Consider the following 12,295-nt stretch of genomic DNA (forward strand, 5'->3'; position numbering starts at 1 on the left):
AGGCCTCTTCGGCAGCTTTCCCAGAGTTACTCCTGTGGCCAAGGAGAAGAAAGCAGCAGTTAAATATGCATGAGGTCATGCCTGAGTGAGGAAGACGCTCTGACATTAGCCCATCATAAGAGTGCAGTTGCAGCACCACAACCAGCCTGTCCTGCTCTGAGCTCCTGCAGACCAAGTTAATCCCAAACCTCCACAAGCATTAAGAGCAGCTGAAGGAAGGGGCAGGATGGAAGTTAAAAGCTGCTCAGGAACTCCACTCAAGCTACAGACAAGAAATCAACACCGCTGGCAGCTGTACCAGCTAAAGAAGTTGCTACTGCTAGGTCTTTGTTACAACCCATTAACCAGAAATCAGTACCCCAGGTCTCGTGGAGCATCAGGATGCGTGTGCTCCCTATCCCGCTTCAGGCAGAAGTCAGCAGAGCCACTTCTGCTCATTTAACCAGAACCTGGCAGGTTTTGCCCAAAGCTGATCAAGGAACAGTCAAAGGAACAACAGGATTATTGAGTTGGGAAGTGGCAGTGAGGAAATGACAGAAGGCAGGAGGCAGCGTCATCCTCAACATCTCTCCTTGCTCAGGATGTGAATATCTGCCTACAGCCTTACTGCCTGTTAAAATAATCCAGCCAGGGACGTGGTGGATTCTCCACTGCTCAAAACCTCAAGTCAACACTGCCTCTAAAACATGTGTTTTACCTTGAAGAGACATTTTGTACTTGAAGAAAATGTTATTAGGTAACTTTATTTGGTTGAATGTTAGAAATCACACCAGGCTTCTCTGACTTTCAGATATATGGGCTCTGTAAAACACAGAGGATTCTTCTGGACACGTTTGAGGTCTCCTCCAGAAGCTGGCATTTAATCTGGCAATTCTCAAGGTATCAGCAAAAATTACTCAACAGTTTACTGCCAGGTGTGCCAACTCCATGCAAAGGTAAGACCATGTGAGGTGTCTCTTTCTTTGGAGCACTAATATTCCAAAGCTGGCACAGCACCCACAGAGAAACTGCGCTACCTTCCTCATCTCCTGGTGCTGGGATTGCTTGAGATGCTGTGCCAGCTACCAGAGTCTGCCCTAGTTCTTTGAGGAGAGTCACCAAAAGCAATGTTCAAGCCTCAACACTCAAAAAAGTGTGAAAACTTATTTGAGACACACTTTGGGAGACAGCTGCTGTTGCTGTCCCCAGACTTCTACCACACAAAAGAGCTCTTCAGGGGGAAGGGCTGGCTGAAACCAGCACAAGCTCAGTCACAGGCCCTGACAGACATAGGATTCTACGCTAATTCTTCACGGACTTTTGCGGCACCCCAAACGCCACAAAGGGTGTCAGGGAGTACTGGGCTGGAACACACCGACCACAGAAGCCGAGACGTTTAGATTACCCTGACTCCAAGCGAGCTGCAAGCTGCCCGGCTCCATGAGCCGCCTCCCCTGCCAGGTCACAACTGCTCAGTGACGAGACGGAGAACAGCCGTGTCCGCCGCAGGCCCGAGGGGACAACCCCCCGGAGCACCGGCGGGACCCGGGGGCCCAGGCCGCGGCCCGCCCTGAGGCTGAGGGGGCTCTGCCCGCACGCGAGGCCCCCGGGCCGCATCCCGCCCCAAGCACGGCCACGCGGGGGCCGCCCGCGGCCCGGCAGAGCCCCCGCGGGGCCCGCGCTCACAGCCAGCCCCTCAGCGCAGGGGCGGGCCCCGGCCGCGGCGCACCTGCTCGATGGCGGCCTGCACGGCGGGCGCCAGCTCCAGCGCCGCCTCCAGCCCAGCCGCCAGCTCCGGCTCGTCCTCCTCCATGGCGCGCTCGCCGCTTCCGGGCCGCGGGGCACGCTGGGATGCAGGAGGACGCGCCCCCTCCCCCCTCGGGGCGGGGGCGGGAGGGGTGGGCGGGGCCCGGCGGGACGGGGGCGGGGCCCAGCGGGGCAGGGGCGGGGCTTGCCGGCCGGTGCTGCGGGGCGCGTCCCGGCGGCGGGGGCGGGAGCGGGAGCGGCGGGGCCGGTGCGTGCCGAGCCGCCCCCCCTGCTGCCCGGCCTGCTGTTGACAAGCGGCGGCGGGAGGCAGCGCGGTGCTGGCCGGCCGGCCCCATGTGGCGGACGCTGGCCATCGCCTCCGCCTTCTTCCCGGGGCTCTTTGCCTTCTGCATCCGGGCGCTGCGGTGGGCCGCCCCGGGATGGAGCCTCAAGGACCGCATCCTCCTCAGCGGCAGGTACGGGCGGGACCGGCGGGAGGCCGCCCGGGCCGCCATCGGGAGCCATCGCGGCGCACTGGCAGCAGGACCGGGAGCGGGACCGATCCCGACGGTCCAAGATCCCCAAGCCCCGGCAGCCGGCACCGGGGGGTGCCGCGACGCCCGGCAGCCCCGCGCCCAGGCCTGGGCCGGCGGCGGGCTCAGACCCTGCCCTGCCGGGCCCCCCGCTGCAGCCGGTACCCCGGGATGCTCCGGTGCAGCCCTCCCGCTGCCCGCGGGGAGCCGCGCGGGATCCCCCTGATGTGGCTGGAAGGGACGAGACCTGGGAAGAAGCCCTGGCAGTGTCCCGGGTGGCAGCGCCTGGCACAGCAGCCCCGGCTGCATCCCAGCGGGACAGAGCTGCCCCTCGCCCTGACTGAGCTTTTGGGGTGTGCACGGAGCCGGTGGCGACACCCCGCTAGCCCTCCCGGTGCCAGCCGGGCTCCTCGGCCCTTCTGAGGCGACTCTTGGGGTGACCTCTTCCCTCCCTCTTGGTTGCAGGTTGGTGTCGACGGTCCAAGCCACGATGGCCACAGTGTCAGGGATCATGGTTGTCCTCAACTGCAAGGATGTGGTGCATGACAGGTAACCCTGTGCCCAGCCCGGTGCCTTGCCGACCGGCCAGGAGCACATGGAGGCTGTGCCCGGCCGGCTCCCAGCTGGGGGATTTGATGCCAAAGGCTTGCATGTACAAAGGGGAGAGGAAAACCAGTTTTGTGTTCCTCTTTCCCCTGCTTTGGGTGAAGGGTTGGGCAACGCGCTGGCCATGCACCCCCTGAAAGGCTCAGCCAGCGCTCTCAGCCCTGGGGCTGCTCTGCCAGCACAGAGGGTCTCCTCCTGAGGAGGGGCTGTAACATGGGCCCATACAGGAGCAAAAAGTAAGGGCATCATTGCTTCTAAAATGGTAGGGAGTCTCCTTGCTGGAGGCTGGAATTGTTAACGGATCAAGCAGATCTAGCAAGTGCTGATTTTAGAGGTACATGGCCTTCCCCGTGCCGAACGGATTCTGAAGGAGGCCAGAAACAAGAAAATCAGGATGGAATTCCCTTCAGAACAAACTCCCATTGCCTTGTCCTCAATGCTCCGAGATGAACTGCCCCAGAAGCAGCTCTCAGCAGGAGTGATAGCACAATCTGGGTCAGAAGACTTAAAAACAGAGCTATTATCCAGAGTGGCAGAGGCAATCGTAGGAGGGAAGAATATAATTATGCTGAGCTGGAATTTTTACTGTAAGACACCAGATTTTAGGGTGATTTTTAGGGAGGGCTGCCCTCTCGGTCATTGCAGGCTTGCCTTTAATACACAGATGTGAAATGTCCTGCCTTGCTCTAGATAGTGAGATCTATCAGAATTGCTCAGTCCTGCTTAACCCGGGCAGTCTAACAAGTTCCCTTTTTGCTCTAGAATAAAATATCTGCTGTATAGATAGAGCAGATGATAAACCCCAGACCCGTACAGATGGAAGGTGCTGCCTGCCGCCCTCCTCCATCCCGGAGCTTGCCTGGGTGTTCTCAAGGCCAGCAATGTATAGACACTTTGTGGTCAGAGACTTAGATTTTCTTTGAATCTGGAGGAAATACAGCCCAGTGCTCAGCGGGGAAGGCCTTGGAGAACGACAGCAAGACAGAGAGCCAGGAAGCATCACAAAGGTTGCAGTAAAATTTGCCAATTTATTTACACAGGCAGACAATCATTATATTGCTGGCACTATAATTTCCCTCCAAAGCCCTGGGCAAGTTTTGCAAACACAATAGCTAGCCACTTCCCCTCCCTGCTTTACATCGCTTACATCTTTCTATCTGGAGCAGGAACACATGCAACAATTTTTTTCCTGAGACGGCAGGAGAGCAAAAGCAGATTTTGTTGAGCCCCAAGCTACGTTTCTTTAAGCAGCGGCATAGGGTGGTTTTGTTTTTTGTTTTAAGCAGTGTGATTTCACTCAGGACTTTTTAAGGAGGCCAGTGTCCCTGCAGAGCAGGGCTTGCTACTGCCCGGATTGTGCAACCAGGATTCTGACATGCCTTGGGAACAGGCAGCTGCCTGCAATTATTTCCCAACAGACAAACGCCTCGTGGGGGTTTATTGCCTGTATTAGATATTTTTGCACTTCACTCTCCAAAGTCCAGGCCAGGCATCTGTAATTAACTCTGAGGTCTCCAGGTGCTTTCCAAATGCTCCCCACGTTAGGCAGCGAGCCAAAGCAGCGTGGCAGGCAGGAGGGACCCAGCCCCAGAGATTTTCCCCTAACAAGCATCAGCTCTGGGTGTCCCAGGGCTTAGGGGAGATTACCTGCTGCAAAGGTGTTGGATCAGTGCTGGATCCTGAGCAGTGCTGTGCCCCCAGCCTGCCCAGCAAATACCTGCTGTAGGGCTAATCAAGATCCTCCCGTTAGCGCCGTGTTTGTGCTGGGCTGGGTTAGGTTTGGTGCCTGGCACGGCCAAGCGTGCACCAGAGGCAGCACTGCGGAGGCGTCCTCCGCACACACCAGGTACCTTTTCTCTGGGACGGTCTGTACCTGCTGAGCCAAATCAGGTTAAAATTCACCACCTCCCAGCTTGCCATCAGCTTCAGAAGCCACTGCTTCCGTTCCAGACCTAAAGACTCTCTCTTCCACCTCCCAGAGCGTCACGAGGTGCTCGGAGCCCTTGCGATGCCTCTGTGTGTGCTGCTCCTCCCCTAGGCACTGGCTGGCCGTGGAGTACATCTGGGTCCTCGTTCCCTACATGACCTATGACATTTACGTCATGTACCTCTGCCACTGGCACAAGAGCCAGGACAGAGGAGTTGTGGAGAAGAAGCACTCACTGGCCAGCGTGTGGAGCTTCCTCCTGCAGGAACGCCTGATGGTGACCCATCACCTCTTCATCCTCATCGTGCTCACCCCCATCACCCAGGTAAGGGCTGGGCACGGCTGCTGTGAAACCCAGTGAGGAGCCCCGCAGTGCTGCAAGGGCTTGCAATTGTGTCTGGCAAAGCGTCTCTGCTGGTCAGGAGCCCACGAGCCCCTGGAGATGCTCGGTGTTAGCTCCTGGCCACCTCTCCCAGAGGGCCCCGTGCTCACTGCTGGCTTTGTTTGCAGCACTTCAGGGGAGAGCTGGGGGACTTCTTTGTGGGCTGCATCTTCATAGCAGAGCTGAGCACGCCTTTTGTATCACTGGGCAAAATCCTCATGCAGGTAGGTGAGGAGGGATGGGACTCAGGTCTGGGGACCCCACAGCTGTTCGTACCCTTTCCCAGCACCTGGCTGCCCTTCTCCATCAACCCTTGTTCCCGCAGCAGCTGGGCTGGGGGTCTCAGAGGGGGGCAGCCCCACAGCTGTAACCCCCCAGCTCCCCCAGACTCTTGTTAGGTTCCCATCCCTTTCCCCCAGTAAGCAGCATGCCCGGTAGCATCCCTGAACTGGGGGCTGTGCCGTTCGCTGGTGCTGCCCCCTCCTGTCTGTACTTCACGCCCCGCCCCCCCAGCCCTCTGCCTCTATGCCTGCCTTCCCCATCCCCTCCCTCCCCACTTTCCTGCTCCCCCTCATCTGTACCTCCTGGGTGCTCGTCTCCGTGCTCCCAGCACACTCAGCGCCCAAGAAGCAGCAGGGTGCTGCTCACCCAGCGCTCACCCCACGTTCGCCTTCTTCCTTCCCCAGCTCAAAATGCAGGACACGCTCCTGCACAAGGTGAACGGGATCCTCATCCTGGTGACCTTCTTCCTCTGCCGTATTCTCCTCTTCCCCTTCATGTACGCGGCCTATGCCAGGCAGGTGGGAATCCCCATTTACATGGTGCCTTTCCGCATCCCCCTGCACTGCAACATCGCCAATGCCTCCCTCATCGCCCCCCAGCTCTACTGGTTCAGGCTCATCTGCCACAAAGCCGCCCGACTCTACGGCCGCTCGCCCGCTGACAAAAGCAGATAACGGCTGGCAGTGGCAGCCCAGTGCGGGGGCTGGAGAAAGGTCAGTCCTCCCCCAGCTCTTCCACCTTCACTGCTAGTGCTGCAGGGACCAGCATGGGAGCAGAGCGGTGGATGCAGCGATACCGCCGGGCTGTCGTAGCTGGAAGCAGCCTCACAGTCTCCACCGCCGTGCCAGGCAGCACCAGCCTGGGCTAGGAAGGCTTTCTTCCCACGCCACTCCAGTGCCTTGCGTCCTCCCACCCATGGGAGCCGGGGTAGGAACCAGCCCATAAACACGACATTCCTTCTGGGATTCAATGCTGCAGCACCCAACTAAAGGTTACACGAGAGGGGTTTGTTACAACCCCCCCGCACCACATCTTTCAGGGCTGACACCAGACACCGGCACAGCGCGGTGTGAAGAAGCCTGGAGCCAGCAGGAGAGGTGATGCTGCAGCGTGCCCAGCTCCATCCGGCACCGCCGGGAACAGGGAAGCCGTGTGCTGGACCTGCCGCAGCCCCAGCTTGCTCCTCCGGCTCTGGTTCAGCCTCCAGCTGAGAGCAGAGGGTTCTGCAGAGCCCATTCCTGACCTTCACCAACCTCGCCTCTGCACTACAGCCGCATTCAGACTCTTACCTCCCACGTGCACCTCCTGCTGCTGCTGGGCGCAATTTAAGACTCCACTTAACTCAAAGGTGCTCTCTACTACAACTATCTGGTGTTTGTGGCTGACAGTCCAGGGTCAGGGGGCCTCCAGCGTTCCCAGCAGGGCTGGAGGGGAGGGAAGCTCACAGCCGGACAGAGGGATGGTCATGCTGCCTTGGAGCAATGCTGGCAGGGCAGAGCATCCATGGCTGAAGGGCAGCAAACTGCCAAGTCCTCATCTCACCAACACACAGGGCACTCTGCAGAGCCTTTCGCTGGCAGGGGATGTTACCTTCCACCCGCCTCTCCTAACTGCAGTTGCTTTTATCCGCCCTGCATTCCCCCGGCGGGTATTTAAAATAGTCTGGCACATCCTGCCCTGCTCTCCCTCCAGCCAGCACCAGCAGCACCCCACGGGTACCGGTACAGCCCGAGCTCTGGTCACTGTGGTCCATTCCTCCCGCCCCATCCCACTCCCCCACGGGGTGAGGTCTGCCAGGGAGGGAGCTGGGTGAGTGTAGGAGGAACCAGCAATCCCAGAGCAGGGCACCAAGCTGTGTCCTTCACCAGTTCAGCCCATTTCCACCTCCAGTTGCAGCAAAAAGGGTGCAGGCTTCCTGGCTTGCCCTGCACCACGGCATTCACGAGCCTTGCGGGTGCGTGCAAGCCAGGCAGCAAGTTCAGTTCCTTCTCTGCAGCCAGCACAAGCCAGGGCAGCCACCCCCTCCCTGCAGCCTCCCATGCTTGCCCTGCGGGGGCGGATGGGTGGGGTGGGGGGGGGGTGTCCCCTGCTCCAGAGCAGGTCACCACACCAGCACAGCCCTGGCAGCCCCCTGACCCTGAGACCTGTGGCCCCTCTGTGCCTTTCATTCTGTCTAAAAACAACGGTTGCGCTCTGGGAGACCTGGTTCTTTGGGGTGTTGGATCTTGGCCCAGCCACGGCTGTATTCTAGAAAGAGCAAAACAAACGGCCTCTTCCAACACGTGGTCGGTTATTGCAGAAACACTACAGTTACATTAACGATCGAGACCAGCTGATGTTATAAACCGCTTGCAACCTGTTACAGATGTTTATATATCTTGCTGTTTTCATTGCAAATAATGTGCCTTATGTAAGGACCAAAAAAAAAAAAAAAAGCCAATGAGGCATCTCCGTTTGCACTAACACTGCCCTATTTACTGTCAGGAGACCAATAAAGATTTCCTTTCTGAGTCACACCACTGCATGGCTCCCCCACGTGCTGTTCATTTCTGGATGGGGAGTGTTAAGATGTGGGGTTACCACTGCACCCCCACCTCCGGGCAGGAGCAACACACACTTATTTCCATCCTGAACTCACCCAACGTGCTTCCCAGCCCCTGGCAGCATGCAGCAAACCCAGCAATCCACCCAGGACTAGGAGAGGGCTCGGGGCAGGGGAGCTGGAGGGAAACAATTTCCCTGCTGCCAGAGGCTGCCAGCTCTCTGTATGAATCCAGAGCCCCAGCAGGCAAGGCTGGAGCCACAGAGCGTGCACAGCTATTCCTGCTGGGAAATTCAGAGCAGTTGTTCCTACCCCTCCTTACACGGCCCCTTCACTGCTTAGGCAGGTTGGAAGATAACACAGCAGGGGCAAAATAAGTTCAAGAGAGAAAAATAGACAGGGTTTATTATGGATCTTACAACTTTCCATGTAAAGGGTCCCCTTGAGGCAGGGTCACTGCTCTCCTCTGTTGCCCTCTCCAGCTTCTCAAGCCAGTTCCCCGGCTGAGTGGGCTCCCAGTTTGCTGAGCTTCTGCAGGAGAGTGCCACGCAGTGCCTTGTCACCAACATTGTCCGTGATGGACTCCAGGAAGTGCCTCTCATTGGCTTTCCGCAGTGCATTGCTGGGGGATGTATCGGCGCTGCTGAACGTCTCATACTGCGAGAGGATCTCCAACGCCACCACCACCAGCGGCTCGCTGCACCCCTTGTCGGGCAGCATGGCAGCAACGTGCAGCAGGTGGCAGAACATCTGGATGCAAATGAAGGACACCTCCTGCGTGGAGGTCCTGTCCTCAGCAGGGGGCAAGGGGGGCCCTGTGGCATTCTTGACAGAGCCCAGCAGGTCCGTCAGGCTGCTGCAGTACAGCCGGACTACATGGAGCCAAGCCTCTGCTGGCAGCCAGGTGGAACAACTGGAGCTGCAGAGGAGCTGGAAGCCCCGCAGAAAGAGCACGGAGAACTGGAGGTAGCAGGCAAATGGCCGGAGGTTGAGCAAGGGCATGTATTGCACGTACTCCAGTGTGTACGGCACATGCAGGACCTGTCTCTGCAGAAGGTTTTCAACGACGTGCGTGAGCCTCTTCCATTCGCTGTGGCTGCACCAAGGGAGGACCTGTATGAGAGCCACCAAGAACCCTTTGCTGAAGAGATTCACTTCTTCAGGGTTGTCCACATTGACCGTGAGGAGTGTCAGCATTGTGTCCCTGAGCGCTGTGGACACACAGCAGCACTCCATCCATGCCAGGAGTCCACTGCCTGGTCCATAGGCTGGCAAAGGCTGGGATGTCCAGTCATCCTCAGGAAGCGTGCAAATCTCAAACAGCGTCGATGGGACCTCATTCTTGAAGTGGTCTCCATAAAGCTTCTTCAGCCGGAGACCAACAGTCCAATCTAGCGATGCCATCTTCCTGTGAAGCCAAGCCAGTGACTGGACCCACAGCTCAGGGGAGGGGGCAGTTTCTGGTCTTACCACCTCACAGAGCTGGCTGAGGATGTTCAGTATCAGGTCTTTAGTCTCCAGTGAAGGGAAGAGCTGGTCCCTAGGCTGATGCCAGTACTTTGTGTAACCATCTAGAAGCTTGCAGAGGCTGAGGAGAAGCGGGAATGGGTGACAGGACTTGATCCAGTGCTCTTCTGAACAGGACTGGATCCCCAAAACCTTACTGAGGATCTGCAGGCTCAGCTCAATTTGAGCAGAATCTGACTTCAAATAGGGAAGGACAAAGGCTTTGATCACCTCTGCAGGTGACACAAGTGGGACGGCTGAACTTGGCTGCATGAGAAAGGTCAGGAAGGCAATGAACTGCTCCTCTTCCCTTGCAGTGGAAAGCCTCCCCCATACTGCCTCCTCCAGACACCTCACCACCAGGCTGTGTGGCCTGCCTGGATCATTGTGGGTCTCCAGAAAGCTCAGCGCTGGGAAGGAGCAGAGGATTTGTGCAAGGAACTGGTGTGCTCCTAGGTTGACTACAGCAAGATTACAAAGCTGCTTCACTGTGGCCTCAGGGTACAGCAGCGTGAGCCTGGCCACAGAAGCCACGGCCCTGGTCAGGCCTTCATCAGACACACTCTTTGTGATCTGGTTGAAAGTCACATTCAGGTCCTCCTGGAACCCCTCCATGACAACCTGCAAGTTCAGAGACAGGCCTGGTCCACCCCAGGATTCCAGGACGCCTGAGACCACTTTGTTTTTGTCACTTAACGAAAGCTCAGTGTAACACTCCATGATGGCTTTGGTCACTTGCATCTGCAGCTCTCGGGCCTCCTTATCTTGGCGGAACACAGCAAAGTTCACCAGTGTCTCCAGCAATTTCAAAACTAGCTCTGGTTTCTGGAAGAGCGCTCTGTTTTTCACAAGGCAGTCAACCCAGTCCTTCGAAAAGGCCCAGGTCTTTTCAGATACAAAAATGGAGCACACCTCCACATGCCGGTCTAGCTTCTGCTCAATGATTGTCATGGCAACTGAAGACACAAGGTTGGTATCCAAATCCTTGCTCTTCAGGCTGGCACTGATCTTCTCAAGAAAGTCCTTGGTGACCTGTGTCAGCTCTAACACTACACCTGCTTCATCCTCACTCAGGTCTCTAGCTTCTGAGAAGCAAACTAGGTTCTTCCCAAGATTGGTAAGAGCATCCAGGAGCCGATAGCTCTCATAGCAGGGCTCCTCAGAGCTGTTCAAGGTACCTTGCAGCTCCTCTCCCCAGGCATGCAACAAGCTGGAGAGGAAGTCCAAGCCAACAAAGAGCTCCTCACAAGAGAGCTTAGCCAAGGACAAGAGGCTCATGGTTCTCTCTGCTTCCTTCACCTTCTCATCCAGCCCACTGTGGTGGTACTTGCTTTCAGTGTCACTGGCCCAGAGGCTGATGACAGAGCTGATCTTGTCCAGGTACTCTGCAACAGGCAGGGGGTTTCCCTCTGCCTCTACCTCAGGGAACACAGACAGCAGCTCTGCCAGGTTGGCCAAAGCATAGCACTTCAGGCGGGGCAGGGCAATGCTCCTGTAGGTCTGCTTTAACCCCTCTATCAGGACCATGAGCAGGCTGGTGGCAGCAGGGGAGCTATTCAGAGAGCCAGGGTCACCCTTGAACCTCTTTGGGGGCTGGAGACCATCGTCCAGAGAGGACTCACACCCATGCTGATATATGAGAGCGCTGAACGCAGAGACTGTTGCGTCTTCCTGTCCCTCTTTGTGCTTCACCACCTCCCACCATACATCCAAGAAGAACCTGATGTCTGATGGGGACGTCTCACTGGAGACGTACTCCACCAAGTGCTCCAGCTGGTGCCGGCACACATCCTGGGGCAGTGCCAGCAGCAGCTGCACGAAGAGCTGGGGCACGCCGAGGGCCTTGACCAGCTCGAAGAGGACAGTGTGGTTAACTTCGGGGATCATCCTGCCCACGGAGAAGAAGCCATCCTCCTTCCATCCCTGGTCCAGTGAGGGGGCGGGGGGGTCTGGCAGCAGGACTTTAGCCCAGACGATGGCCACAGCCTCCTTCTTCCAGAGGCTGTGCTGCAGCGCGGAAGGGCAGCGCGCTCCGATCTCCCCCAGGGCGTCGATGATGGGGGTCCCCACGCGCAGCCAGTCCGCTTTGCGCAGCTCCCGCAGCGGCCGCGGCTGGGTGAGTCGGGCGGCCAGCAGGAACCCGCCGTGCAGGATGGCCGTCTCCTCGCACACGCCCCACGGCCCTGCGCGAAGACAGCGTTACCGCGGCCCGGCCCCGGCCGCCCCCCCCGGCCCGCTCCCGCCTCCCCGCTCCCCCAGCTCCCGCACCCACCGGGCTCCATGGCGGCGGCCGGCGCGCTCCGGCGTCAGCACCGCCCCGCAGCGCGCCCCCCCGCAGCGCCCCCTGGCGGCCCGGCGGTAGCGCCGCCCTCCCCCCCGGCCCTCCCCCTGCCCCCCCGGCCCTCCCCCTGCCCCCCCGGCCCTCCCCCTGCCCCCCCGGCCCTCCCCCTGCCCCCCCGGCCCTCCCCCTGCCCCCCCGGCCCTCCCCCTGCCCCCCCGGCCCTCCCCCTGCCCCCCGGCCCTCCCCCTGCCCCCCCGGCCCTCCCCCTGCCCCCCCGGCCCTCCCCGCCGTTAATTAGTGCGCGCGGAAACCCGGAACTCAATTAACTGGGCCGAGGAACGGCCGGCGCAGCTCTGCAAGGCAGGCACTCACACCGCCCTCCCGAAGCGCCTCCATTCATTTAAAGGCGATGCCGGCAAGCGGCTGGGCAGCAGCTTACACGCGACACTCCCAACATGATCGATACACGATTCCAAAAATCATCACTGAACTTGAAGCAAAGAGCTGGAAC

The 12,295-nt window shown here is 58.7% G+C and overlaps 3 protein-coding genes across 5 annotated transcripts in view; 1 reads left to right on the forward strand and 2 right to left on the reverse strand.

The window, feature by feature from the left end:
• VPS53 (VPS53 subunit of GARP complex) overlaps window positions 1-1,813 on the reverse strand; it is a 67,427-nt gene extending 65,614 nt beyond the window's left edge. For both annotated transcript variants that reach the window (XM_037372159.1, XM_037372180.1), the window contains exon 1: window positions 1,709-1,813. In XM_037372159.1, coding sequence (XP_037228056.1) covers window positions 1,709-1,792 — 84 coding nt within the window. In that variant the 5' untranslated portion in view covers window positions 1,793-1,813. The remainder of the gene's footprint in view (window positions 1-1,708) is intronic.
• Window positions 1,814-1,960: 147 nt separating this feature from the next.
• On the forward strand, window positions 1,961-7,975 carry TLCD3A (TLC domain containing 3A). The gene is made up of 5 exons (XM_037372209.1): window positions 1,961-2,201; window positions 2,724-2,807; window positions 4,903-5,116; window positions 5,302-5,397; window positions 5,860-7,975. Exons 1-5 carry the CDS (start codon window positions 2,080-2,082, stop codon window positions 6,127-6,129), a joined length of 786 nt encoding a protein of 261 aa, XP_037228106.1. The 5' UTR covers window positions 1,961-2,079; the 3' UTR covers window positions 6,130-7,975.
• A 396-nt stretch (window positions 7,976-8,371) lies between these two features.
• GEMIN4 (gem nuclear organelle associated protein 4) lies at window positions 8,372-12,242 on the reverse strand. Of its 2 annotated transcripts, none has more exons than XM_037372217.1 (2): window positions 12,157-12,242; window positions 8,372-11,686 (listed from the first exon to the last, which is right to left on the reverse strand). In XM_037372217.1, exons 1-2 carry the CDS (start codon window positions 12,182-12,184, stop codon window positions 8,484-8,486), a joined length of 3,231 nt encoding a protein of 1,076 aa, XP_037228114.1. In that variant the 5' UTR covers window positions 12,185-12,242; the 3' UTR covers window positions 8,372-8,483. The 2 variants fall into 2 exon arrangements, with proteins under 2 accessions (XP_037228114.1, XP_037228115.1); XM_037372218.1 differs by lacking the exon at window positions 12,157-12,242 and adding an exon at window positions 11,776-11,823.
• Window positions 12,243-12,295: the final 53 nt, after the last annotated feature.

Source organism: Falco rusticolus, chromosome 1 (assembly GCF_015220075.1).
Source record: "Falco rusticolus isolate bFalRus1 chromosome 1, bFalRus1.pri, whole genome shotgun sequence".
Lineage (NCBI taxonomy): Eukaryota > Metazoa > Chordata > Aves > Falconiformes > Falconidae > Falco > Falco rusticolus.